At 39.9% G+C, this 27,017-nt stretch overlaps 1 protein-coding gene across 1 annotated transcript in view; it reads right to left on the bottom strand.

The window, feature by feature from the left end:
* Positions 1-27,017, bottom strand: part of klhdc8b (kelch domain containing 8B) — a 202,704-nt gene that overhangs the window by 46,574 nt on the left and 129,113 nt on the right. The window contains exons 3-4 of the mRNA XM_042492578.2: positions 23,305-23,469; positions 13,911-14,135 (exon numbers count right to left, since the gene is read on the bottom strand). Of these exons, the coding sequence (XP_042348512.1) occupies positions 13,911-14,135; positions 23,305-23,469 (390 nt within the window). The remainder of the gene's footprint in view (positions 1-13,910; positions 14,136-23,304; positions 23,470-27,017) is intronic.

Genomic DNA, 27,017 nt, shown 5'->3' with positions numbered 1-27,017 from the left:
TCTTAATTGGATGGTGTGGAGACTCAGCATCAACCTCTGAGCCATACACAGCATACAGGGTAGTAATCATGAACATGCAAGTGCTTAATTGAAAGCAAGTACATCAGAAGCCTGACACAGCGGTTCAGCGTTTATTTGTTGCAAACCATCACACGAACAAGCTTTTTATCATTAGCTTGAATCAGTGGTTACAGATGCAGTTAGGCATCAGCACCCACCACCAGCACACTGACGACTGTACATTATGGTCAGCCAAGCTTTGGTTTCAGGGTCCTGGCATGACATGTGGCACTGCATAATTAATCTAATTCCTATTTTCCACTTCCTCTCTCCACCCAGCTTTACTCATCTGCTCCATATGCTCATACACATTTGACCACAGCTGGGAATCACCAAACAATGACAATCAAGGAAGATTTCTGTCATCATTTTGGTAAAAGATTCGATTTTTCTCTTAGCCTAAATTTTCTGTCCTCTCAAAACTTCTTCGCTCCGCTGCTATGTTCTTGTTAACACAAGGCACGTACATACAAAAGCAAATGAACAAACACAAACACCCTCAGCACTCCCTAGGGTCTATTTATAGGCTTCCTGTGACAGCATGTCCTAATCAATGACAGTCCGAACAGCATGCAGTCTTTCAATCACTTTCTTAGACAATGCATATGTAACATCTATTCAGCTTTATACTCAATATAATTACAGTTGTTTGCAGCAGCCATCAGTTAGAAGATCAGTTAATATATGCGTGAATATAATTACCATGGAGTCGTTAATTTGCATCTGCAGTGGCACATTTTTGCTGCTATGCTGCGTGGTGACAAGAACATGTAGGAGGAAAAACAAATCACTGTCATGACCTGTTGCGTTTCACCATCACTACAATACTCCGAACAAGAACTGCAAGGCCACTTTTAGTAATGAAACTCCTTATCATCAATTTAGAGAGGGGAAAGTGATTGAAAGTGAATGACATGGAGTTAGAGAGCCAGAGCAGGTAAGAAAACAGAATAAAGAGAGCTGCAAGCTCTAGATTCTTTGACATTTAACAATCGAAACTTCTCTCCTAAGCACAAGGCAGGTCTATTGAAAAAGCAGTAATGTTAACTGAACACCACGGCAAGCAAAATGGTTTGTGAAAATATTGTTTCAATTTGTGGGTTTAATGTATTTAACTTGCTTTACGGTTAGGGGTAACCTATGATACAGTACTTAAAAATGTTTTTAATGTTGATTATTTCCAGGAGGGTCCTGTCTCTCTGCTCCTGAGTAGGTGTGCACCAATAAAGATGAGAGTGTGAAAGATGTGTGACCAGAGCATGGCCACCAAGGACAGCGGAAAGATGAAATGGTCAAAGATTTCAGTAAGATTGAGAGCGAGACAAAGTGGAAACATTTAAAAAGTGAGGGGCCAGGGGAGTCAGATGGGGAGGTGAAAGTGAGAAGAGAGGGACTGTGAATGGACCAGATGTGAGAGCAAAAAACCGAAATAAGTGGCAGGGGAGACACATGAAGACTGTTTGAAAAGCCGAACTGATCTGGAAATACTGAGCTTCAATTTCATCAGACCAAACAGGTAACGGATATGATTCATGTTCAAGACAATATAATAATCAATAATTTATTTATCACGTATTTGTACAATGTACATCTTCTTACACTGTTCGTGTTTCATGATGGTTTTGGTAGTCCATGGTCTCTGGTTGTGGAATAATTTCATTGTCCACCGATTCTGACCTCAACAAGAGGCCATATAGTCCCTTCTCCAACAACACAAGGAGTGGCCCACTGCAGCCGCCTCTGAATGGCGTATAGCAGTGATTTACAGCAGGAACAAAATAAGGGCAGAAATATAGTTGCTGTTAACTACACGTATGCATGATGGCTGCCAAGTGTCCCCTGCGTCCGTAATAAATCAGGTGTTATTATAAATATCCAAAATCTTTCACATAACCACTAAAGTTTAGACTAGGTGGCAAGATCATTCAACCTTTCAAAATTGAATCTGCTTATACTTCACATGCCAGACAGAATATCTGTGTTGTCTGTCAGTCCCAACAGCTGAGATCAGATAGAAGGAGGAAGGAAGAAAGGAAGTGAAAGAGGGAAGAGGAAAGGAATCTTAGATAAAGTATAAGTTGGCATAATGTGCCCTCTACAAGCAATCTGTTGGCAGATCAAAGCCCTGCAACCTAACCCTCTAAGGAGCACTGGTTGGTGACTGGCATGCCATTTCTGGAAAGAAAGTTTGCAGGCTGCTGGGTTTAAGGCTTTATCGCCAGTGTGAACTCTAAAATCCATATTAACTTTCACATGAATTTCAGCCGAACCAACCTGCATGACTTTTCAGCCGAGACAGAGATGGGCAGAAAATATCAAATCAACCCAGTGACCTGTTTCAGATGACAGAGACATGGGCAGGATATTTTTAAGATGTGGAGAGCAATGGACCCTCAGATGATGATTAAATTGTGAGAGAAAGAGAACAAGAAACAGACAGAAGAGAGTGAAGTAGGGAGAATGTAGAGTAAAAGAGCAGACTTCACTTGCCTTTTTTAATTTCTGTTCATGTTAAAATGCAGAAAACCTTTTCAATTTCTATACTTCTCTGCTTTCATTAGTGGGTTACAGAAGAGTGTGAAAGAATAATAAGCTTAATTTCCCAGAAAATCATCAGGCGTATGATAATAAGAGCCATGTTAGAAAAGGTACTACAACAAGTGCAAATTTGCATTAGCTGCGATTATATATAGGTTTGTGAGTTATGAAGGAAGATGTGGCAAAATGGTTTGTGCATATATCTGCGCGGTTCTATGTAGTCTTACTGTATATGTAGTCCTTTCTTGGTAGATGGATCAGTTTATGCCCTTTTTTATTATCGGCCACCCCCACTGAGAACAGTTAGCACTGTAAGTTCCTCCAAACATCAATCTGGCAAAGAGTGGCTGTGAAGTGATATACATATATATATATATATATACTGGCTGTGTGTAATCAGGAAAATGTGAATTGAGCTGCCCTGATGCCTTGACTAGTGTTTAAGAACAGGAAACTAGGGTCAATAGAAAATTTCCAATTGGGAGCTGGGTGACTGGGCAGAAGGAAGTGGGCAGGTGGCCGGTAAAGCAGAACTTTGACAAAACCAGGAATATATTACATTTGCATGTTTCATTAGGATATGTAGGAAAAATTATGTTTCTTGATGTTTCAGTTTTTTATTTTATGTCATGACAACTCTGTGGTTAGTGTGGTTAGGTTTAGGCACCAAAACAACCAAGTTAGGGTGAGGAAAACGTAACATTATGGTCATTACAAACACAGCTGGTCATCTCTCAAACTCTTGTTCAAAAATACCCATTGTTTTCCCAAAGCACTATCCCAAAATGTTCTGACCAGTCATTAAAAAAATACCCATTTTTGTCTTGAACAGAGGCCTGCTATTTGGCAGCCATCTCGCCTAGGTGTCACACCATCGACTATCCCCTCCCTCTCCTAATGAAAATTAGCTCATATAAATGTAATCTGAACTAAGTAAAACGGATGAAAAGTACAACTATAACATTTATGTGGTTTGCAGAAAAAGTACAATGGCACATTCTATACAGGCGAGTGGGGTGAAGCATGTTTTCATGGCCAGAGTCAACATGTCAGCTATTTGGTTAGCTTGCTGATTTTAGCATTTAGTAAATCCTTACAGAGCTTCTGCATGGCTGTAGAGAATAATGGCTCAAATAAATGCTCAAAATTAGGTACACATGGACACGGGTGGACCATTCTATCCATACTCTGCATTTAATTTGTCCATATTTGGGCAGTTTATGAAAGCTTACCCATATGGATCAAACAGAGCAGTACCACCTGTGATGGTTGGGGCATTGATCCACATGATTTGACGCATTTAATGGCCTCACAGACTACTGCCGTCTACAACGCTGCTTCTCTTCAAAGGTACAACATTAGGCTACAACCGTCTTCATCATTGTCATTTTTGCTGTCAGGAACTTTTGACTCTAGTGCCATATATAGGATGCAGGATACCTATGCCAACGTAAAGAACACACAAAAGTGCATGTGCGGTGACATTTACAACATTTGAAATTTATTTTCATACATTAAGGGAGTCTAAATGAGCCTGAACACTAAATAGTAAAGTGCTAAGAAAATAAGGAAACCCTTTTCTCTAATGCCTTTGTCTTCTTTTTCCTTTTTAATTATCAGGCTTGGTTACACAGATGTTCACACCACAATGGGACTAGAGAATGCTGAGTAGAGGGTCAATTACTTTGGCCACATTATTCAGCAGTCTAATTGTGGGTGTTACTGCCTTACTGCCTTAGCAATAGAAATACAACAATCAGCCTACTTACTGGTAAGCTAAAAGCAATGGGATGTACTACAATTCACAAATGCATGTATACAGTGTAGAAAAATGTGTTTTAATGAAGGATGAAAACACTATAAATCCTGGATGAGCCTGTTAGACAACTCAGACAGCAGTGGCTGACATATTATGTTCTCATTCTCTTTTCTTTTTACCAGTCACTGTTTCACAGACTCAGGTGTTACAGAGTATGTAATGAAATGGACGTGGAACCACTGTGCATGAGAGTGATGCATTATCTATTATCTAGCTGAGTTGGAGGGAATGTAGGTGGAAATTGAAAACAGTGCCTACATACTGCAGCATAATCTGCTGGTACAGTAGTATGTGTATACACACACACTAAGGTATTACTGAAAGGTTCTATCAGTAAATTGATATCAAGCCCTGTCACATTTCATATTTCATATACTTACTCTGTTTGTCATTTGGCTTAATGGCCTAGTCGCACCTGACTCAGCTTGTTGTACTTACCTCAGCAGATTATAAGTACTGTTTCATATGGCTCAAAGTTTCCCAGCAGGATTTGTGCTTAGGAACTTCAGTCTACATATTGTGTATTCAGTGTGCAGTTGTGTGCACCAGACCATGGGCCCCTGACCAAATACACAAACTATTACAGCCCTAACAAATCAACTTAACAATCTCCATGATAACTGAGAGAACTTCATCCATTGATAGCCGAAAAATGCATCAGAAAGCTACAGAAATAGGTGGCCTTGTGATAAGAATTATTTTTATTAAGAGGTCGCTGTATGTTTTCAGTCAAAATTTTTCTTTCTGTTCTGTGTTAGATGGTAGGCAGGACATCTCAAAACCTCTCAACTGATTTAAATAAAAAAAATGGCATAAAAAAGGTTGAGGAACAGGTGATGAGTTTTTGTGCGGATACAGAATCAAAATAAAACCCTTTATAATGTTTATGTTTTGGTATGTACTTCTTGAATTAAGACATATCTGCCGGTAGAATTTAAGCTGAACACATTTTACAGCATATTGATTACAGCTAAAGTCAATTTTTATATTACACTACAAAAGGAAAAATGATTCAGCCATGCATATTTCATTTCAATGATTTCCTTGCCCAAACAAACTGGATATTAGAAATACGACTGAAAATCTGCTTGGTACCCTAACCGAGCCAACAGAGTACCAAAGTGTACCTGCAGTATTTGTATGACAGAACTGCTATGTGAAAAGGCTCAGTTGTTAGCAATCATCTTGTTTAAATCTGTGTCTGTCCAGATTCATATGAAGCCATTGCAGATGACAATGCTTCAAATATGGATGTTGCTGCAAATAAGCTACAATTTCCAAAATAAGGATGCCTTAACACATCCTCACCCCCCCAGCACAGAGGATCTATATGATCACCACAGTGTCATGGTGGACATTCAAGTTTAATGCCACCAAATCAGTATCTGAACAAATGTCACCCCTTCTGTTCCTGAGATATGATGTTGAATAACGGCCAGAAAAGTGTTTTTACAAAACATTATGATGTCACAGTGAAACTGGCTTTTGACCTTTTCAAAATAAAATGCAAAAGTTGGTCTTCTTAACATATCAAATTCATGAGAATAACACAGATGCAAGATTACAGTGAGCTCAGACCACCAAAATCTAATCTCTTCATCCTTCAGTTTAAGTGGACGTTTGTGCCAAGTTTAATTAAACTCCCTCAAGGCCTTCTTGATACATCACATTCACAAGAATGAGACAGACACAAGGTCAGAGTGGCCTTTGACCATTAAAAATCCAATCGCTTCACTGTTGAATCCAAGATGGATGTCTGTGCCAAATTTGAAGAAAAAAAAATCCCTCAAGGCCTTCTTAATATATCCTGTTTACAAGAAGATCCAGTCATTGTGAAGTACAACTGGATGTTTGTGCCAAATTTGAAAATAAATAAATAAATAAAATAAAAACAGACATGCTCAAGGCATTCTTGAGATATTGCATCCACAAGAATAGGACAGACGGCCAACTCAAAAACAAACTGCCTCCAGTCATGGCTGTTACAGGTGTGGAGGCATAAAAAACATCTTTGATGATACTAGTTGTCATGGTATTATTTGAAGTGACATGTTTTGATGGCATCAAAATATACCCATAAAGCTGTGGAGCTCCGAGGAAGAGGTGTTTACAACCACAGTATTTTTTGTGCTGTGTTTGGATAGTACTAACCCTAACCATGACTTTTTTTTCCCAAACCAACAGCTATGCTTTAGTGTAATAAGTGAGTCAAGCACAGCACAGTAGTACAAGCCAATCACATCACATTAAAGTGGGACTAGAAAAAATGCATTAGAAAACAAAAAGTGAATGTGGTGATGTAGTAGGTAGCTGATATAATACTGATACTGATCTGGTTTACCTGCCAGCTAACTTGATCCAGTGACCCAGTAACACAGTTATGTTTTTGAAAGATGTGTTGACCCAACTAACAGCAGTTGTTTTGTCACTTAATCTTTCATTTAAAAATGATCTAACCTAGATGCTACAGTTCTTTTTGGTTTGTTTTACCACAAGATACAGTATCTTATACACAGCAATGACTTGCACTGAGAACCGGAACATTCATTAACCCTGCATGCCGCTCTGCCTCTCATCAGCACTGAAAGCTGATGTGGGGAACATTTAAATGCAAATCACCTTGATTAAAACATTCCGACTGTACAAAAATGAACAGGTAATGAACCTGCTCAGTATTAGTACAGGCCCGGAGGGTTATAACCTCTATTAAAGAGCATAATCACAGAAGCTCTCTTTCATATTCAAGCGTATGATTGTCCTCTGGATAAACTTGACAAAACATTCCATCATGCCACTAAATCAAGGTAACTGTATGAATTGAAACCTACGTGGAGGGTCGGCCCCGTCTCGTTCTCTGCCTGTTTTCAAAATATCTATTTCTATTATGTTGTTCTATCTGCATCTGATTCTTAGTGTGTCTTACTGGCTGTGCTGTGTATCTGAAGCTGCAGGCATATTTGCTGCTCATACACATTTAAATGAAATGTCAGCACTCCCACATTCTACATGTGGAATACTTATGTCAACATATTCTGCATGCTGAACGTGTGTTCTTCACCTACATTACATAGGTGTTCAGCGTCTCACTTTATCTAGAGGGCACCTTTGTATAAACTGAAGCTAAAACAAGAATACATTTTACAAGAGTAACATTTGTAATGCACCATTTCATCATGGATTCTTGTTCATCATGTCTTTGCTGAAACTCGTATTCTACATGGTCTTGTATCAAAAAGATTAGACTATCACTGTGGCCTTTTTTATGGCTACAACAAAACTGGTAGGAAAGATATCACTTCAGTTCTTTCAACTTTTCAAAAACATTGTTCTTAGCATTATATCTGTAGTCATACAGAGTTTGCCCCTGTATATATCTTAGTGATTATGATAATGAGGTGTGTTGCAATCAGATTATTGCTCAACTGGTGGTTGTCTATCCAATCTGGTTAAAAGGTGGGCGATCAGTATTCAGTTACTATATTGACAGGAAAGACGTTGCTTCTACAGAAAGAACTATCACTTGACTTCTCAGCTCTACAGAGCATTTTAGCCACTTTCGCACATCAGTCCACATCATTACTGTTTTGATACACTCTCATCAGTGTCATTTTCAGACGCAGCAGGCTACTGTTTACAGAAAAAAGTGATTAATTAATGCACATTTATTTAGGTGGAAAAGATAGAATGAGAACATCAAACAAAATTGACTTTTGTCTCTAGTATGGAACAGCTCCAAAATTACTGGACTCTCTATTTCATATAATGCAAACAGCCCCCCCCCCCAAACTCCCACACATTTTATTATTATTTTTACAAATACACGTCATGCAACAATGCTGCATTCACACCCAAATTGCACACAGGCAATGCTGCGTTCACTTTGCTTTCAGGTCTGGTTTCCCTCTCAAAAGACGAGGTGAGAATGAGACCTGATAGTTGAGAAGAGGGCCATTATGCTTTAAAGCCAAACACATTAAACCTGACTGAGAGGATTCACAGCAGCAAATGGATAAATCAAATGTTAAATCATAGGCTGACAGGCACTGGGGGGTGTCAAAGGATGCATTGTTAATATGGATGGATGGAGGTTAGACTCGCTTGATTTTACACATGAATGCCACGCACACACACACATACACACAGTACTGTACACCCAAAGCAGGGATCTTTTCATGAGTGAGCAACCAAATAATCCCCACATCTGCCCACACTGAAACACTTCCCATTCTTAAGCACACATACAGGGAGGACTTTGCTTAGTCACACACACACACACACACACACGCACACACACACACACACACACACACACACACACACAACTGTGTATATGTAGTAGGTAGCTGATATCTTCTTCATGATTCAATCCATTCATCCAGCAATGAGCCGTTACATTATCATTTGCAGAATATCTAATCATGCACCTCCACCTGGCAGCTCCACAGTCTAGAGTCATCTAGCACTTTCTGCAGTGTGTGTGTGTGTGTGTGTGTGTGTGTGTGTGTGTGTCAACTCTCCTCATATTAATGTCTAAACAAACCATGAATCTCAATATTAAAGTCCAAATGACAAATTTGAACAGAGACATGACAGCTACTTTCATCAATAGAAATACCGTAAATAACAGCCATGCTAGTGGCACTGTCCAGCTCTACTAAATGTTAATGTTAGCATGGCAAGATCACAAAGACATTACATGTCACATACATATATGCATACATACATACAAGCACAAATTCCGCTTGGAAACTTTTAGCCGTATTCCATTACCAACATGAGATAAGACCCAGACAGTCCAAACCAAATTCTTAGAACTAGTGACAACAAAAGTTTACAGTTGCATATCCTCACGCTGCCTGTGTCTGAGTCGAAAAGTTGCACTTAAACAACTGCAACCGCAAAGACTACAGCCATCAGCCAACCAGCAGATATGTCCTGCATTTATGCAAGAGGAAATAACTCTCAATTTGGGGTAGGAAGCACCAGTACACTTTCAGGTACAAATATGAACTTGCGCACCTACATTGGGAAGCAAGACAGGGAAACTTCACTTTACTACTTCACCACTTGACTTCATTGCTTAATTTTTAAATGCTCTGATTGCCAACTGCTGTTTGCTCTGAGCACATCTACCGTCAAGTCGCTCTCTCTTCCTCTCAACCACACACTTGGTACACACTGAGCTGGCGTGAATGTGTGTGCTTTTTATATTTTTTCATTGATGGTTATGGATGAGAATTTGGTGAACCTCAGCTGTCAATCAAAACAATAAGACACAACAGACAAGCCCTCACATTCTACAGCCCACATTTGGCGGGCACTAATTGAAAGAAAATTTATCACAGGATTTTTAAACTGTGAAGAGGAGATCCCTGAGGTTTAAGGGCATGAAAGCGGCAAATGTGATTGGCCAGGATTGTCACAGTCTGTCACACACTGAATACAATGTATGCTGATGTACTCTTTCTAATCCTACCCCATATCTAGATGCAGCAGGTGCCTCTGGCTACAATATAAGCAAAAGCGTGCTGGCAGGCTTTGGGAACACTGGGCATGGCACACTTCACTACACTTCACAACACGCCCTCTGATTCATGAAAGCAAAGCATCAGGATATCAGTAATGAAGTGCTCAAAACAATTGTTAGCTACAAGCCTGGTAAGGAAGCTTTGAAACTTGGTTGCTCATCAAATGAATTACTGTCTGTTCAGCCTCCAAAACACTGAATCTTATTAGTTTTCTCTTCATGTTTTTCTTCCAAAGTCAAAATTCTTTCTCCAACTCTTAATTGCAGGCAAGCTGAATCAGTCACGACTCAGTACACAGAGCTTTCTATCTATCTGTTTATCTATCTATCTATCTATCTATCCATCTTCATATCATCCATCCACTTTGAATCATCACAGATTCAGTGAAGATATTTTCAGATGTTGCCTGACTGAATCTAACAGCATTAAAGCTCTGGGGAACTAAAAGGATTCTGTGTATGAAGCTACATTAGATAACAATACACTCAGATAATGTTTCAGTCTTGTATGGTTAAGTAGAAAGGCCCTGTTTTTTATTCATCCCTCATCCATACTTCACCATACCTCACCCTGAAGTGTGCACTCACTTACAGTAGTTTGCTGTGTGCCCACACATCAGAACATGTGTGACCCTGTTCTAAATGTATCAGTTATCCATGTAAGTGCTTATATTATCATATCATATTATTCATATGATATTGTTTTGTAGATGAAATAAAGCAGCAGAGTATGTGTGCAACATATGAGTTCACCAGGGAACAGAATTAATCTCTCTGGTAATGCAATCAAAATACCTGCAGCGTACCTGCAGTGGTAACATACCTGTGGAGTCTGCAGCTGCTGCATAGATGTTTCCTGTCATGACACTGAGTCTGTGCACCCTCTTTGTATCTACATCACTCAATATCCTATAAGCTACTGAAAGCTTGACAAGGGCACTTAAGTGACAGCAGCCCCAGTAGCATCTCACTAAAATTGTCCTACTGTGTGCCCTTCTCTGCCGCCATCTTCAACCAGAGATGTTTTCATCAACTGTCAGTGGGAAGGGCACAATCAGTTTCTGCTCTAATGATCCTGGTCTGTAGTTTGATGTTGTGGTTGTAGTAGTTGGAGGACATGGAGTTTCAAAAAAGTGAGCTCATCAGACTTCTTAAACCTCCTCATCTCTGCTTGATGCTTGAGGCTGCATAACACACCAGAATCCCTAAAGAAACCAATGGTGGTAGTGCTGCATTGTGGGTCATGTGGGCACTAGGTTTTGACAAGAAAGAAAAAAATACCTGGGAAAAGAAAAACAATACCACTGCTTCTGTATTGATTTTGATTCTTTTTTTAAAACGTCCCATTGTGAGTCTGGCAGTAGGAGTGCAATGCTTAATGCTCTTTTAAAGTTAGGGAAACTTGGTGATCATTCATTGTGATAGATAAAAATCCTATAGTTGCAGCTACTAAATGAAGGTTTAGCTCAGGCAGTGGTAGACCAACAGCTCCTGTTTTTTCAGCTATGTAAATCACTGTTTTTCTCAATAAAATCTGGCTTCCAAAATAGCAAAAGCTTTCTGCTGTTGTAAATATAGCATAAACTAGAGCCAATACTGACTGTTTCTAGGAGGGATTTCTTTTAGGTGACTAAAATACTTTTTTTTTCTGACACCATAGTAGATTATTAAGCCACTGTATCACTACCACTGACGGCATCTTCAAACTGGGAGAATGTCGACTGATCCATACTGTATACAATACACTGACCATGGATAAGTACCTCACACAAGCCAACTTCTAAAAATCTAAACTATCCCTTTAAAGTTATTACACTGATGCCATAAACTTGATGTCAAATACAACTACGACAGAAATACTTCTCATATGTCCTGCTGATGTTTTACCCTTCTACAATCATGTTAGAGGCCTCAGTGCTGATTCACCCTTTAGCCAACAGCCCATTTGCTGAGTTACATAAAAGTAAACCATGATAATCCCTTAAAATTTACCTAAAATTCATGGCACCAAGAGGGACACGATTCTCCTCCATTTATACCAAAAAGATTATACTCTTTCACAGAGCTGCTGAAACCCATCTGGCATATCAGATGTCTACTTCTTGTTAATAACAGACATAATTACAGCCCATGATATGATGAAGGCACACACTGTTCTGTTTTGATGCTGCTTAAAATGGGATTTGCAGCAAAAGTAATACAAAACAATAACCCGGGCTTCTCAAAGCCCATCATAGCCTAAATGATCCCGTTCTCAAGGTCATGATTCATTTTGTTTCAGGTGCTAAACCTTCACAGTGCATCAAAACGCAGCTGAAAATAAAAGGCAGTGTGGCATAATATCAAAGTCACTCACAGATTTACAGCGACTGATATGTTTGGCTCATCTAAATCAGCGCACATATTCCCCTTATTGCATTTTTGCATTTCTTCAGATATTTTTAATGCTGCAACATTTCACGAGCCATAACTCATCAGCAATAATCCCCATCTTAGTGTTTGTTTATTTCTTTCACTGGCCATAAATCTGGTGCACAAAAGAACTTCCTATATCAGCATCACCATCAGCTTTGATATGATCTGACTCAACTAATGCATAATCTTCCTATATTTGGATTGCATTGTGAGCACAGAACACATGTCTCACACAAAGTGCTCCAGGGTGCAGATGAACCCAAGCAGCAATTCTTTTGGGCTGCATACAAAGCAGCTTCTCTCTTCTCTTGTTTCCAAGTGAATAAACTCAGAAGGAACTGACTATATAAATACTTCCCTAAATGTAAATCATAAAAATCACACAATTTTAGTTCTTATGTGAAACATACTGTATCTGTCCAATGTTTAGACCTCAAACAGTAATGCCCTGAAAAGGCCACAGTGGTGGAGGAATGTTCTAAAAAAAATCATGAACACCGAAATCTAATCAGTTCATTGTTGAGTCAAAGTTAACGTCCATGCCAAACTTGAAAAATTTTCTGCCTTTTGCGTGCAAAAAGTAGAAAATAAGGTATGTTTCAATTTTATTCTAGCCCTCCCTCCTGCTACAGCCAGCAGAGCTACATGCATTGCCTCATGTTGTTTCAACACAAACGGTAAAAGGATAAAAAAGGTGGAATCATAGGATGCAGCAAAGTGGCAGAATGTGATTTCATATTTATTTTAACATTTACCTTGACTATTGCAACTCCTTCTACTTGGGAATCCATCAGTCTTTACCTACACATATGCACTATGTGCAGAAGACTGCACATAGTGCAAGGTTTTTTAATTGTTTTTAGTAATGAGCATATTCACCCTATTCTTGCGCATGGTCAGTTTTAGAGTTCATTTTAAGACTATTTGTCTATAAAGCACTTTACAGATTGGCTCCCCTCTTACTTTTCTAACATTTTGATTCCCCAACCAGGTTTCTCAGGTCTTCTGACCAGTACCTTCTGGTCATCCCTCGGGCTTGGCGAACGCTCAGGGGCGAATGCACATTTTCAGTCCGTGGAATGACCTACCTCACCACATCAGATCTGCTCCCTATACTGAGTCGTTCAAAGCACAGCTCAAGGCCCACCTCCTTTCTTTGGCTTTTGAATGTGCTAAAATCGCCATCACTAATTGGCTTCTTATAATAGTTGTTTACTAGTTTTTGCATTACTCATCAAGTTTTTCTTGGTCTCTGCCTAATATGCATGGTTTTGTCTGTTTTGTTGACCTGTTTTTATGCTGCCTGTGTTTGTAAAGCACATGTTGTTTTAAACGAGCTATAGAAATAAACTCAACTTGACTTGATTGACTGGGGGAGGGAGACAGAGAGAAAAATAAATGTAAAGGTCACCCCGAAATCAATTGGGCTCGTACCATTACTTAGCTGTGTGTGCGTGACTTATGTAGGAGCCCTCCAAGAAAGTTCCAGGTATTTCATACTGCAGACCATATATCCTGATGTAAAGGTAGTATTTGGATGTAGCTTCTTACCTTGATCCAAATCGTACTCCTCCATGGTACTGACAAAGTGAGGTCTGGAGTAGAAGTTATGTGGCCCTGGTTGCTGAAGCCCCCCCAGGCTGAAAAGGCTTCGCTCATTTGTGGCGCAGCAGGAAAAGGCCCTTCGGCTTGGGATGCAGGGGTAACGTGTCCAGCTCTTCATCTCCAGGTCAAAAGCCTCAAGCGCCGTCACTGGCATCTTTCCCTGACGGCCACCTGAAGAAGGCAGAGGAGTGTTCAGACTTTGTATGCCCACAGGTTTCACATTTGTTAAAATTTACTGGGAATATGGCAGTTTTCAGACCAGGGGAATGTTATCAAAGTGTTAAGGCCCTGTCTATATGTATACAGATATTTCTGTAATCAGATATTTTCCTCTGTGTCTCAGCCTAATGTTCACATGCAAATGGAGTAGGTCACTGAAATGGAGATTTTTCAAAATGCCTTCATAATTCACACCATCTCCTCAATTTGCACATGCCCACTGCTGCATTGTCTTATGAGCATATGCTAGAAACAACAACAATAGCAGACTTCTGGTTTGCTAATGTTTTGTTAGCACTGCTAACCAAAGCAAAAAAGCAAGATCAGCTTGTGTTAAAGTTAAAATGAAACAGCCTGGTAGTTACACACAGCCATTCTTAAAGCTACATCCTTCAAAATTATTAGCAACATACATTTCCAAGAAAATTAGCATGTACATGAAAAGCCTGTCTTGGAAAAAACAATTTTTTTGCGTGACACTGTTTGTCCTTGTTTTCCATTGCCCTTTTTCTTTTCATTGCTTTTTAATCCCCTGCTGTCACAGAGTTTCCTTGGCATTTATGTTTAAGTCTGGCAAGTGTACAGGGCAGCACAGGGACCACATTTCATTTTAGACTGAAAGCAGAGCATAGCAGCGGGGTGCTCCCTTAGGACGCCTACAAGTTGTTTACTTCCACAAATCATGACTTATCCTTGTAAAATATAACAACAAGGGGAATGGTAAAGTGGTGAGAGAGGGAGCATATAGCAGGGCAATATAATGTGAGTGACGGAGAGGGGGAGGGGAGGTTGAGGTCAGTGCTGAACAATGTGAGAGAGATGTTGAGGGTAAAAAAAGACAAATAGGGGAAGGAAGGAGAAATGAAAGGACATGAGATGAATACAAAAACAGATGGTGAAGAAGAAAGAGGCAGAATGAAGTGCGAGAGAGGAAAATGAGACAATGACACAGAGATATTGTGCAAAAGTAATACAGTGAAGGGAGGAGAATGTGGAGGAGTGAGAGAAGAAAGTGGAAGAGGGTCAACTGGAGTAGGCAGGGTGGCATGGAGATCGATAGCAGCAGCGAGACAAAGAGTCGAACTGAGTGGGAAGCATCAGAGTCAGAGAGGTGTGAGAGAAAGAAGGACATTTTGAGCTGAAAGATCTGTTGATCATAAGTTTGGTATTAGAGAGGCATTAAAAATCCACATTGCAACAGAATTTATAATATGCAGTTTGTACAGTATAATCTGTGTACGCTTTTTTATGAGATCAGATGGCTCACATTAAGATGAGCTTTATCGCAATACTTCAGAAACACGATTATCAAACAGAGAGATGTTGTTGCTGCATGGCTGTGACAATTCACTGATGTCACACGTCAGCACTGAAAACTGAACAGTCATCTGTCTAATTTGTAAAATTGACAGGACTAACAGAGAAAAACTCAAATATACATGAAAAATATTATTATGCATCTTGAAACCCAAAGACATGATCATCATGTTTAAGCTATACTGGTTAGCTGTAATCCGATTGGACACTCTTTAAATAGTCCGATACTTTGGGAAATATGCTGATTTGCCTTCTTGCCCAGAGTTGACGGGAAAATTAATATAACTGAAAGTCATGAGAGTGGAATAGATTTTCCCATTTCACTCTCTGCAGGAGGGCTAATAAGTATATTTCCTAAACTTTTTAACTATTGCTTTAAATGGTCAGCAGTGGTGCACAACACCAAAAACCTCTCTTTATAAAGTACAGTACTATTCAATCCAGTGCTAAGCAACTCTGCCAGTGGTAATGTAAAGGCAACCTAAAAGGTGACTTTACAGATCTGGTAATAAGTTCTAGAACACAACTTTTTGTACTTCAATAAAAAAAACTAAAGACCCTTTTGTTTTTACAAATATTGCTCCACAAAGTATGGCATAAAGATGGTTGACAGGTTTGACATGTCAATACACTTTACTATTTTGAGCAATACAAAGGGCATAGCAGTGTTGATCTGATGGTTGCAGGACTGCGAATTGCTGAAAAAAATAACGATACCAGTACCCTTAAAGTGATACCAATAGAGTATTTCATTCCATGACCATAATGTGAATGAAGTGGTGTGTTGTATCGCCACACATTCAAAGTTTTGGTGGGATCTCAGAACGCTGAACTGCTAACTCAGTGTTGCCAGCTTGGCAATTTTCTGCTTCCATTAATGGGTTATGACGTCTCCAATGTGTAAATGAGCATATGGCTTCATTTGGCAACTATGAGATACTTTCGGAGCTAGTGCTGGATACTTTCATTGTGCCAAAACTGTTCTAGGGATGTCTGCTTAGAGTAAACCCGGCAGCACACACTCTGTGACAGGGTTAACAGTTAGCATCACACTGCTAACTGTAGATATGTAGATGTGAGTTCGTTGGGACCGTTTAAGGGCTCGGTCTTCATTTTTAGTCGGGATGACCACGCGCTGGGAGGAGAGTGGCTCGGGAGACAGCAGCAACAGAAAGTTTGTTAATCCGGCGGGGAGTAAGGATCAGATTCTGGTGCAAGAAGGGTCTAATGTGCTCATTGTTTGTCTGGAAACATTTTGATAACTTACTCTTTGGTTGTTGGTTATTTCAGTAAATACTCTCAAGGTCTGAGTACCGATACCTAGACCTAGTTGGTCGGTTAAGTCAGTCCACCACTTCCCTCAGATTCAATATCTAAACAATAATAGAATGGATTACCCTAAAATTATTCTATATTCATGGTCCTCTGAAAATGAATCCAACTGACTTTGATGGCTCACTCATTTTTTCATCATCATCAGGTCAACATTTCAGTTGGTCCAGCATTTGTCATTTGTATCCAAATACCCGAAGACTGATGGAATTCCCACCAGATTCATGATAACTTTGTGCTAATTAGTAAATATTAGCATTTTAACACACAAAAACCAAGATGGTAAACATGGTAAATATTATACCTTGTGTACATCAGCATGTTAGCATTGTGAGCATGTTACAATGCATTTAGGTCAAAGCACCATATCTAATTTAATGTCACACATTAAAACACCATAACATACTGAACATGCAGCATTAAAATCCAAAGGGCAGCTTCTGCTAGAGATGCCAAAAGAATATATCAAAAGTATTTTCTTTTCAGATTTTTAATGCTTCTGAAAAGAGCAAAGCAAAATATCCCCAGGTCTTTCTTCTCTCTCATTAGCTCCACCTAAACAGGACCAGGTAGTTAACTCAAGTGCTATAATTTGCATTTGATTTGTTGCTTTTGCTTGAGTCCTTGAGCACTTTTTTCTTAGTAGGCTTTCAATCCAAAGCAGTCACCACTTGGATTCCTCCCAAAATGCCCAAGAAAGCAAGCAGCCAAAATGCTGTGATATGGTTTGTGTTCTTACAGGCTGTAATGCTTGGTGTTACAATAATACATTGCTGTTCCTACTGAATTGCCCGTTTGGTACAAGATACTGGCTGGTATAAACACTAGTGGCCATTTCTAATTTATCTGCTGGTAACTGACACAAAGCTTCAGTAGTAAAAAGAGCTCCGGGGAGAGAGGAGATTTGTCTTTTTTGATTCCTTATCTGTCTTTGCAGCTGCAGAAGGGTGGTGTTATTTCAATATATATATATCATTCAAGAACATGCAGTATGAAAGTCCTACAATAAGAGAAGTGATTTGCATGTTCATATGCATATCTTTTTGTTATGCAGAATCATTTTTGATCAGCTTTGACATGTTGACAGCTTCTTTTTCAGCTGCACTTGTGTGCTGATTACCAGCCCTGACAACAAAATCCTTGATTCCAAGTGTACACACACACAAACACACATATTTAAAGCAGTCTGAAGCCTGATGAGTTATGTCATATGCCAGTAAGTCTGCGGCTTCCTGGGAACACACAGAATTTAAATCAAAGGGGGTTGAGGCACCCACTATTTCAAATACACCCCCTAGTGGAGCAACAGCTGAAGAAGCAGCTTGAATTTTACAAGGTACAATGAAGTTTTCAAGTACAGAAAGTAAACAGGCATTATATTCACACAGCATGATGGAGAGAGAAAGAAAGCAATAAATAAAAGCTGGATTTCTAGTTAAAGGGACAAAAAGCATTAGCATCACGGTATTCTGTTTGCACATTGCTCATAATGTGTTTTGTGGTATAAATGTGTGTGTGTGTGTGTGTGTGTGTGTGTGTGTGTGTGTGTGTGTGTGTGTGTGTCTCAGTCCCATGCACTTCACAGCTGGCATCATTACAACATCTCTGTAATTTGGTGTGCTAGTCCACAGATAAATTACGGATGTTTCAATCATAGCGCAAACTGCTATTTTTACTTCAACTTATCTTTTTTTTTTTTGGCTTTAGAAATAAGTCTTTTTGTTCTTTCACAAACAAACATTATGCAAACCTTATTGTCAAGCACACCACTCAAGGTCATACCAGTACTGAAACACAACAGAAAATATTTCCTTCATTGCTAAGCAGTAACAGCACCTCCTCTGACAGTAGTGCTAAGACCACATGCACTGAACTTCAATCAGAACAGAGACCTTTCAATTTTCTTTGTAGAGAGGTGAGAGTGGTAGTCGCCAGAAAAACAATATCAAAATTTCCCAGGTAAGACCTGAGACTTAACCCATATAATTATAAATCTAAAGTAATGGATGCTTAAGATCAAAAGTTTAGCACTACATGTCTGTATGGGTCTCTATATACCTCTTAATGCAACGGTTCAACATCTTGATGAATATGATCAATTTCTTCACTCACATCTGTTCATTTAAAGGTCCAGTGTGTAGGACTTAAGGGGATATATTATTATATTGTCAGAAATGGAAAATAATACAATAAGCATGTTTTTATTTAGTGTAAAATCACCTGAAAATAAAAATCATTGTGTTGTAGTTGACTCAGAGTAAGACATTTACATCTACATAGTGAGTGGGTCTTCTTCATTGAAAATCCCTTAATGCACCGGCATGTTTCTACAGAACAGAACAAATAAATCAAACTCTGGCTCTAAATAGGGTCATTCGCATTTTTCCGTTGCCCACTGTAGTTAGCAACATAGCAGAAGGGTCAGAAAAATCCAGATTTTTTAATGTGAAACTGCTTAATTCATTGTTTTCACTAGTTTATATCACTGGGTCCATTTTTTTTTTTTTTTGAGCGTAAGAGACCTCAGCAGATAATTTGTTAAAACTGTCCTAGACGTCTGGTCAGAGAAAAAAAGGTAAGCACACATTAGCAGGGGCTAGCAGACTGTCTCTTTATGGCGGGTTATGTGCCAGACTGTTTCTGGGCACATGAACTCCCTGGTGTCTCCACTTGTTGCCTAGCAACTGCTCGGAGTTAGTAATGTCATCAAACTCTTCTGAAAACAAGCAAATGCATGAATTTCCCAAAATGTCACACTTTTTCTGTAATAGATATAAAGGGGAAATGTTAGCCTTTAACAACACATCAAACAATATGTTAAATCAAACTGTGGTCCCAACCAGAGGAGCATGCAGTTCAGCTGATTTCAAAATTATTTATGTTACAATTTAGCAAAAATGATGTACATACCCACATATTTGTATTAATGACAGTCAAAGAGGATCAAAAAATAGCTAAGACGCAAAGATTAATGTCAAAATGTGTCAAATGAATGGATAAATAATGGTTTAAAGACACATTCAGCTTCCCACACTTTCCCTTCTAGTAGAATAAACTATCTTCAGGGCAACAGGCCAGGTGATCAGGTGACCAAAACCAAAAGTTATGACTAAATTTCATGAATTCTGTCATACAGGTTAGGTATACAGGCTAGTCAAAAACTACTACAAAATATACTAAATGTATAACTTTGGTTTCTTATTTTACCGTTAACATTACTAATTATCTGATGTGCATACACTATATCACTACAGGTAACATTTTGAGTTTCACAACAGTATATATTTATTTTAGGTGAAGCATTGTTCTTCATAGGCTGGTTGTCCTTTTCCTTAAAAAGCCAGAAGCTTTTATATGAAAAAAATATATTGATTTACTAGGAGCACGCCTACTCATGTTGAAAATCTGTTTAATGATATTTTATAAAATGGGGATAGAGTAGAATGGAAATACTCAGGTTACATACAAGTACCTCAAAATTGCATTTCAGTACAGTGCTTGAATAAATTTTATCCACTGTATTCCACCATTGTCAATCTGCTGATGTTTTCAGTATTTGCAGTATTTCTAACTTCTTGCCAAACTGATGCATATGTTTTCTCCATCTGCTTCTGTTGCATGTCCGCAGTGTTTCAAGCTCTGTCCAGCACAGCACACAAGCAAGGAGTTATTCTACCCCTCTGGTGGAGCGTGGGAGAATAAAAACATTGATATGGAAAGCTGCTGCTCTCACGAGGTTACATCTACTTTGTGATGAACGTGGACTGTGTTGTTGCTGGTAGCGTGCAGTGAAATGAATTCATCTCTTTGCAAAACGCTTCGGCAGTGAGATAAAATCATCCTCCTCTGCTTTGTGTGATTCCAATTTCTGTCATAGTGGTGGCGTGAAATTTTTACCAAGTGTCAATGAGCAATAACAGCCCCCCAAAGAGACACAATGAGAACAAATACAACCTTTGATCATGGATGGAAAATGACTGCATGGGAACAACAAAACGCAGGATGTGCACTGCATACACATTGCTTTTTTTTCTCCTACAGAGTAGCTTTTAACTCCATCTCTGTCCTGATCAATATTGTACCAAGGATGCGAGTCTCTTTGGACCTGAGCGGCACATTTTTGTCCTTCTGTCAGTTCCTTTCACAGCTCTAAAACTGCCAGGCAGATAAAGTCACAGAGCTAAAAGGCTTATGGCGGAAACAGAACAACACTCTTTTGACCCACGGCTCAGTAGGTGTGTGTGTGCTGCATGAAAGCAACAAAGTAAAACAGAGAGATACTGCAAGTGTGTAAGACAGACCGAAAGTACAATCACATCGTTTAGGGACAGCGGGCAAACTTACAATCTCTATCCCTTTATCAACTGTCTGAGCACAGACTAGCACAGAGGTTGAAAATGGTCCCACAGCACCAAAACCCGGGGACCGAGGCACTTCAAATATATCACTGATGTCCTTGAGAAAGTGACTGAACACGTCCCTCTTCACTCTGCTGAATCCCTGAACTGAACTCCCAGGTGATGTCAGACTGCAGGCAGTGGTGTAGTGTATGTGGTATGCAGGTATATACCATATACCAACTAAGAAAGCTCCACAACTTCTGTATACCCATTTATAAATGCAGAGGGATACAACAACGTAAGCCCTGTTTACACAGCCTATTTAAGGCAAGAATATTGCACCATTATTCCGCCTCAACTGCAGAATAAAAGGCACAATGCAGATTTGGGGGGAATGAGTTGTCTTACCTTTAAGCTGGCAAGAAAGGTAGTAACAGCGCTGAATCAGGACGGGACCATAGGTTGGACTAGCCTGTTCTCATTTCGAAGTCGTCAGATTTTACCTGTTTGTCAGTGATTTTGGTGAAAGATACCAATGCCAAAAGCCACCTCTGTGGCATTATGATAGGCCACTGGGCAGCATCAGTTTGTAATGTGCCCAGACAGAACCTTTCACAGTGTTAAGACATAATGCCGCTCAGTCGCCGCCTTATGCTAAGATGCTGGACAGTGTCAGGGTGAAATGCTGCTGGAAAAGATGCAATATAAGGAGTGCAAGGGTCCCTTTACAGTGAGCAGGAGGGGTGGTGGATGGGTCCAACATACCACAGACTTTTACCTGGGAGCCTAATGTTTGCATCCTGTATGAATGGAGAGCCAAATCATGTTGTTTCATGATGACGTGCTTTTGTTGCCTAATCCTAAATATGTGCTTTTGTTGACATCCTGGTGTTGGTTGCGGCATTCCACCAGATCAAAAGCAGACATAGTAGGATAGCTAGAGCGTAATGCATAGACATGGAAGTCCACTGACAAAGCAGGGATATCTGACAACTGGGGATGAGAATTTATTGGTGGGATGCATGTTATGCGTCCGACCCACCACAGGAGATTTAAAAAGCAGCTAGCAGCAGTTAGTTAACTCAAAGCGAAGGAACAGTGGCCATAAATGACCGCAGTGGAAAAACAATGAGGTTCGGGAGCTCCTTACCCTCCAAGCAGAGGCAGATGCTGTTGCGTAACACATCATGCTCATATCGCCTCTTTTTCCACCATTGTTTGCATAAAAATGCAAAGGTGGCATAAACAAAGGACTTTGTTGCAGCCCTATAGCACTATCTCTGTTAAAAAAGGGCCAACATTTTGTTACACATCTTTTACTCCAGCTATTTGTTTTTGCAATTACCGTATCGAGAGATGTGACAGCTACATGTACCAATGCTGCAAAGTATTCAGATATTCCAATCATCTTTCCTCATCCCCATCCCACTGAGTTCAGTGCGTAGTGTGTGTGAGGTGATTTGTCAAGTGGCAGTTAATGTACAGTGTAGGTGTCAGTTTGTCCATAAGAGCGGCTAACTAGCTAAGGCCAGTTAGCTTCCAGTGTAGCCCTCTGCGAATGGAGATTTAAAAAAAAAAGAAGACCTTATCTTGGGGGCTCATCATGAATTTCCAAATGTTAGCGGACTGAATGGATCAAATCCCAATAGTGAAACAAATCATTTCATAGGGGTTTTGACACTCAGAAAAATGTTTTCACAGATTCATTGAGGTTTCTTTCACAATTTAAGTCTGTGGGAAAAAGTATTTTTGGGCCCCATGGCATGATGTGATGGATCCAGGTAGTGTAACTCCACTTTTGGTCATTGTATGAAATTGTTTTCAAACCCTGGCGCTGTTCCTGGAGCTTGGAGCAGACAGATATGAGTAGTGATAGAATAGGTCCCAAGGGTGCTTTAAGAAAAGGTGCCAAGGGTACTGCAAGAATTTCTCCCTTCCTTTTTGTTATATTTCAATATTTTACTTGACATGTTTTATATTATTTCACCATAAAAAACTGTGAAGGGATCCCAGGGTTTTAAAAAAGTCTGGGAAACTATGGGGACAGAAACATACAGTGCTAGTGAATTCAATACTGAGATGTAAAGAGATGAAAAAGGGGAAAAATTAGATGGTGAGATCTCGTTTCCTACCCATCATGTAGATTTTGTTTCCTCTTACGAAGGGCGTGGCTCCATACCGCGGCGTGGGCATGGAGGTCATTGGCTGCCACTGGTCCTTCTCCGCCTCATAAACTCTCACCAGGGCCTGCGGCGTTGTGTCGGCTCCCATACCTCCCAACGCATACACCTTTCCATCTGCACAGACACATACAAGAGAGTCACAATGTTATCAACAGCTTCTGAAGAGCTTGTTATAATTTATTCTCTTGATGCAACACTGTAGTCAATAGATGTTTGCTCTCGAGCTTGTTGTCAGGTTAATGTGAGGTGGGAAAAACTGCTGCCAACAGTTCTGCAAACAACCAGAGAGAGTGATGCATCGCGGTGCCCTTTTGTCCCACCATTTGTGCTGTAGCTGTCAGGTCTGCTATCTGACTCATCCATCCACACTCATCCAAACAACTTGAAATATTTATGCGCTGGTCTGAGGAATTTCCAGATAACCCTACAATAACTTTTTCACAAGGACACCGCAAGCAGTCCCAACGACTGCAGTGTCATTAGAATATACAGAGAAGCAGGGAAACAGAGGGAGAAAGTGCTGAGCAAGCATGGAAAAACTGAAGGAGGGGGAGAGGAGAGGGGAGGAGAGGCGGAAACATGAGAGAAGAGAGGACTAGAGAGGATAAAAGATGATAAGAGGAGGAAACCAAGCAAGAAGAGCAGAAGGAGAAACATGAGGAGAGGACAAAAAGGGCAAAAAAGAGGAGAGGAGGAAAGAAGTGAGAAGAGAAGAGAAGAGAAGAGAAGAGAAGAGAAGAGAAGAGAAGAGAAGAGAAGAGAAGAGAAGGAAAAAAGCGAGAAGATAAGTGAGAGGAGGGAAGGAGGAGAGGACAAGAAAGAATAAAAGATAAGAGGGGAGGAGGAAACAAGCAGGGAGAGGAAGGAAAGAGAGGAAAGAAGGAAACAGGATGAGAGGACAAGAGATGAAAGAAGAGAGGGAAACAATTGAGAAGAGGATAAGACAGGACAAAGGTTTAGAGGACAGGAGGACACAAACAAGGAGAGGTGATAAGAAGACAAAGGACAAAAGATGAGAGGACAGGGGTGAACGAGTAAGAGGAGAAAAGAAGAGCACAAGCAAGAACAGGAGAGGTGGAGATGAGAAAAGAGGACAAACCATGAGAAGAGGACAAGAAAGGACAAAAGATGAGAGGAGGAGGAGGACACAAGGGAGAAGAGGAAGTAGGAGACAAAACGAAGGAAAGAAAAAAGTGAGAGCAGGAAACAAGAGGAGAGGGGGAAACAAGTGGAGGGCAGAGCAGTGTTATAAATGAACAGACCATCAGCACTCTGAAAGTTGCGTCAATTGAAATCTGTGTAAGAGAGAGAGAGGGGAAGTGAGAGAAGGAGGGAGAGAGAGAGAGAGAGCTACTCTGTCACAGAGACAGATGACAGATCCACAGAGCTGTGACTTAAACTGTGAAGAATAAAGCAATAATAAATCTGTCAGTGGAAATGCAGCTCAACACAAGTGTGATCGCCACACAGTTCAGCAGTTACTGAGTAAATCCCATTTTACTGCTGTACATAAAATAAATGACGCAGTAAGGACACACTGGCATCCCATGAAGCATGTCGCAATGCAGCCACGTGGAGATGTGGGGGCGGGGCAGGGAAATATACCTATACTCCCCAGCTCATAAACCCTTTTTTATTTAATCACCAGGGAGCTAAGTGGGTTGAGTACAGCATTAATACTGTAATTGCAAAGGGCCAGACTTACCACAATATAAGCATGTCTGCTGCTGTAATAAGCTGTCTATAAATAGTGGCTTTATATTGTATATGCCCTTCCATTAAGCCATTTGTATATTCACCAGTGTTGAATCTATATGAGGACTTTTAATTTGTTTCCGGTAAGATCCCCTTTGTTATGCATGAGGAGAGTCTGCATTAATGGATCTGTAAGGCTGCAATGGTCATTGTAAGTAAGATAAACTGTTAAATCAATGAGCCTCGGCATTGGACAAATTAAAATTTTGACCTGATGATGGTGCCAGATAAAGAATCTGAGATTGCCAACATTGACAAAGATCACTGTATTTACACAACTGCATGAAATTTAACAAAACAGCTTCACATGTCACTGTAAACTGCAAATATCAGGAGAAAATCTTGGATGAAAATTCACCAAAGTCAGTGTGCCAAATCAATGTCATATCTAGGCCGTAGCCTATGAAAGTGGCCCGTGCCGTTGTGAGCATTTATACTTGTGTATTGGTGTGTCTTTAGCCTCATGTCCACTGCACAAAAAAAACAACAACACAACACCCTTTAACATCTGGCGTTTTTTAATGCAATGGGAATGCATATGATCAGTATCAATGACTCTGCAGTAGTCACAGGTATTTATCACCTCCGGTTCCTATCAGCATTAACGGGAACACAATACCCAGGTGAAAGCGTTCATTTTAGCTCCTTAACTGAACATCTTAACAAGATGGAATGACGGACAACCACTAATTACCATCAGTCTTTATCTAAGCAGTGCTAAAACACTGATCCAAATTAGTCTGCATCGAGTTTGAAAGAGAGACTAAATGAGTAAGATATAAATAAAGAGAAGTAACTACCGTAAAGTTTTCAGCTCTGTCCACCAAAGAGACACAAAAAAAAACCAATACACACACACAACCAAATGCATACATGTCTGCTGCAGGGCCGTGTAAACAGCTCTGCGCTTATGGCAATGGGAGAGCAATCGCCATAAGCTCCCATCTCAGCCGCTGTTGCGGGTTTACCTATTTTTTAAAAACTTTTGATGAAAAAGGGGTATTTGTCCCTCTGCAATTATAACGCCAGACTGCAGCAGGCAGCAGGGTTTCTTTCCCATTGTTTTGACCTTTGTCACATCTTTCTTCAAACAGCAACACTAACTTGTCTTGAGTTGTCATGTTTCTTCCCCTTGGTCGCTGCTCAGTTTGGTAAAGTTTTTCCACCTCTTGGTACATTCTACCACGTCCACACTGATATAATGTAAATTTCTCTCCAATAATTTGCAGCAATCTGACTATCTTTAGTCTTTAATCTTTGATCTCTAGTGTGGTGAATAAGAGTCATACTAATATTCATATTTGCAGACTTCTTCAGTCAACTTCTCCCCAATTTGGTCATGTAATGGAAATGGGATGCTACCAAGCCGTCCAATCACAGATGTGGCATTCTGCATGTAGATACATTTCTAGGGAAGTGCACATACCCTACAGCATAGGTTACAACATAGGGTACACTACATGTCAATGCAGAGTCTAAGGCATAAACATTAATTTGACACCCAAGTATAAATCCCTCATTAGCTGTATCCTGAAAGGTCTGAGTGTGCTTTTCTCCTAATGGCTCTGCACTTACTTATTTGCATATTTGCCCGAGATGATGGAAAATTGTGCACTTTGATTTGAACAATGAGAACTTATTTCAGTATAATGATAATATTTAAATTACCACTTATTCATGTATGGGAGAAAAAAATGCTGCACCACTGCAGGACTGCTAGAGTGACAATGAAAGAATGTTGCATTCCTGACGAATCCCCAATGTGGGTCAAAGGAAAAATAGAAAAGATAATAAGTAGAAATGAAGTAGATTAAACAGCTGTCATCTGTGTGTGTGTGTGTGTGTGTGTGTGTGTGTGTGTGTGTGTGTGTGTGTGTGTGTGCACATGCATGTGGATGTGGATAGGT

The sequence above is a fragment of the Plectropomus leopardus genome, chromosome 9, assembly GCF_026936395.1.
Source record: "Plectropomus leopardus strain MGB_pleo_1.0 chromosome 9, ASM2693639v1, whole genome shotgun sequence".
Lineage (NCBI taxonomy): Eukaryota > Metazoa > Chordata > Actinopteri > Perciformes > Serranidae > Plectropomus > Plectropomus leopardus.
This window is presented reverse-complemented; position numbering and strand designations above follow the sequence as displayed.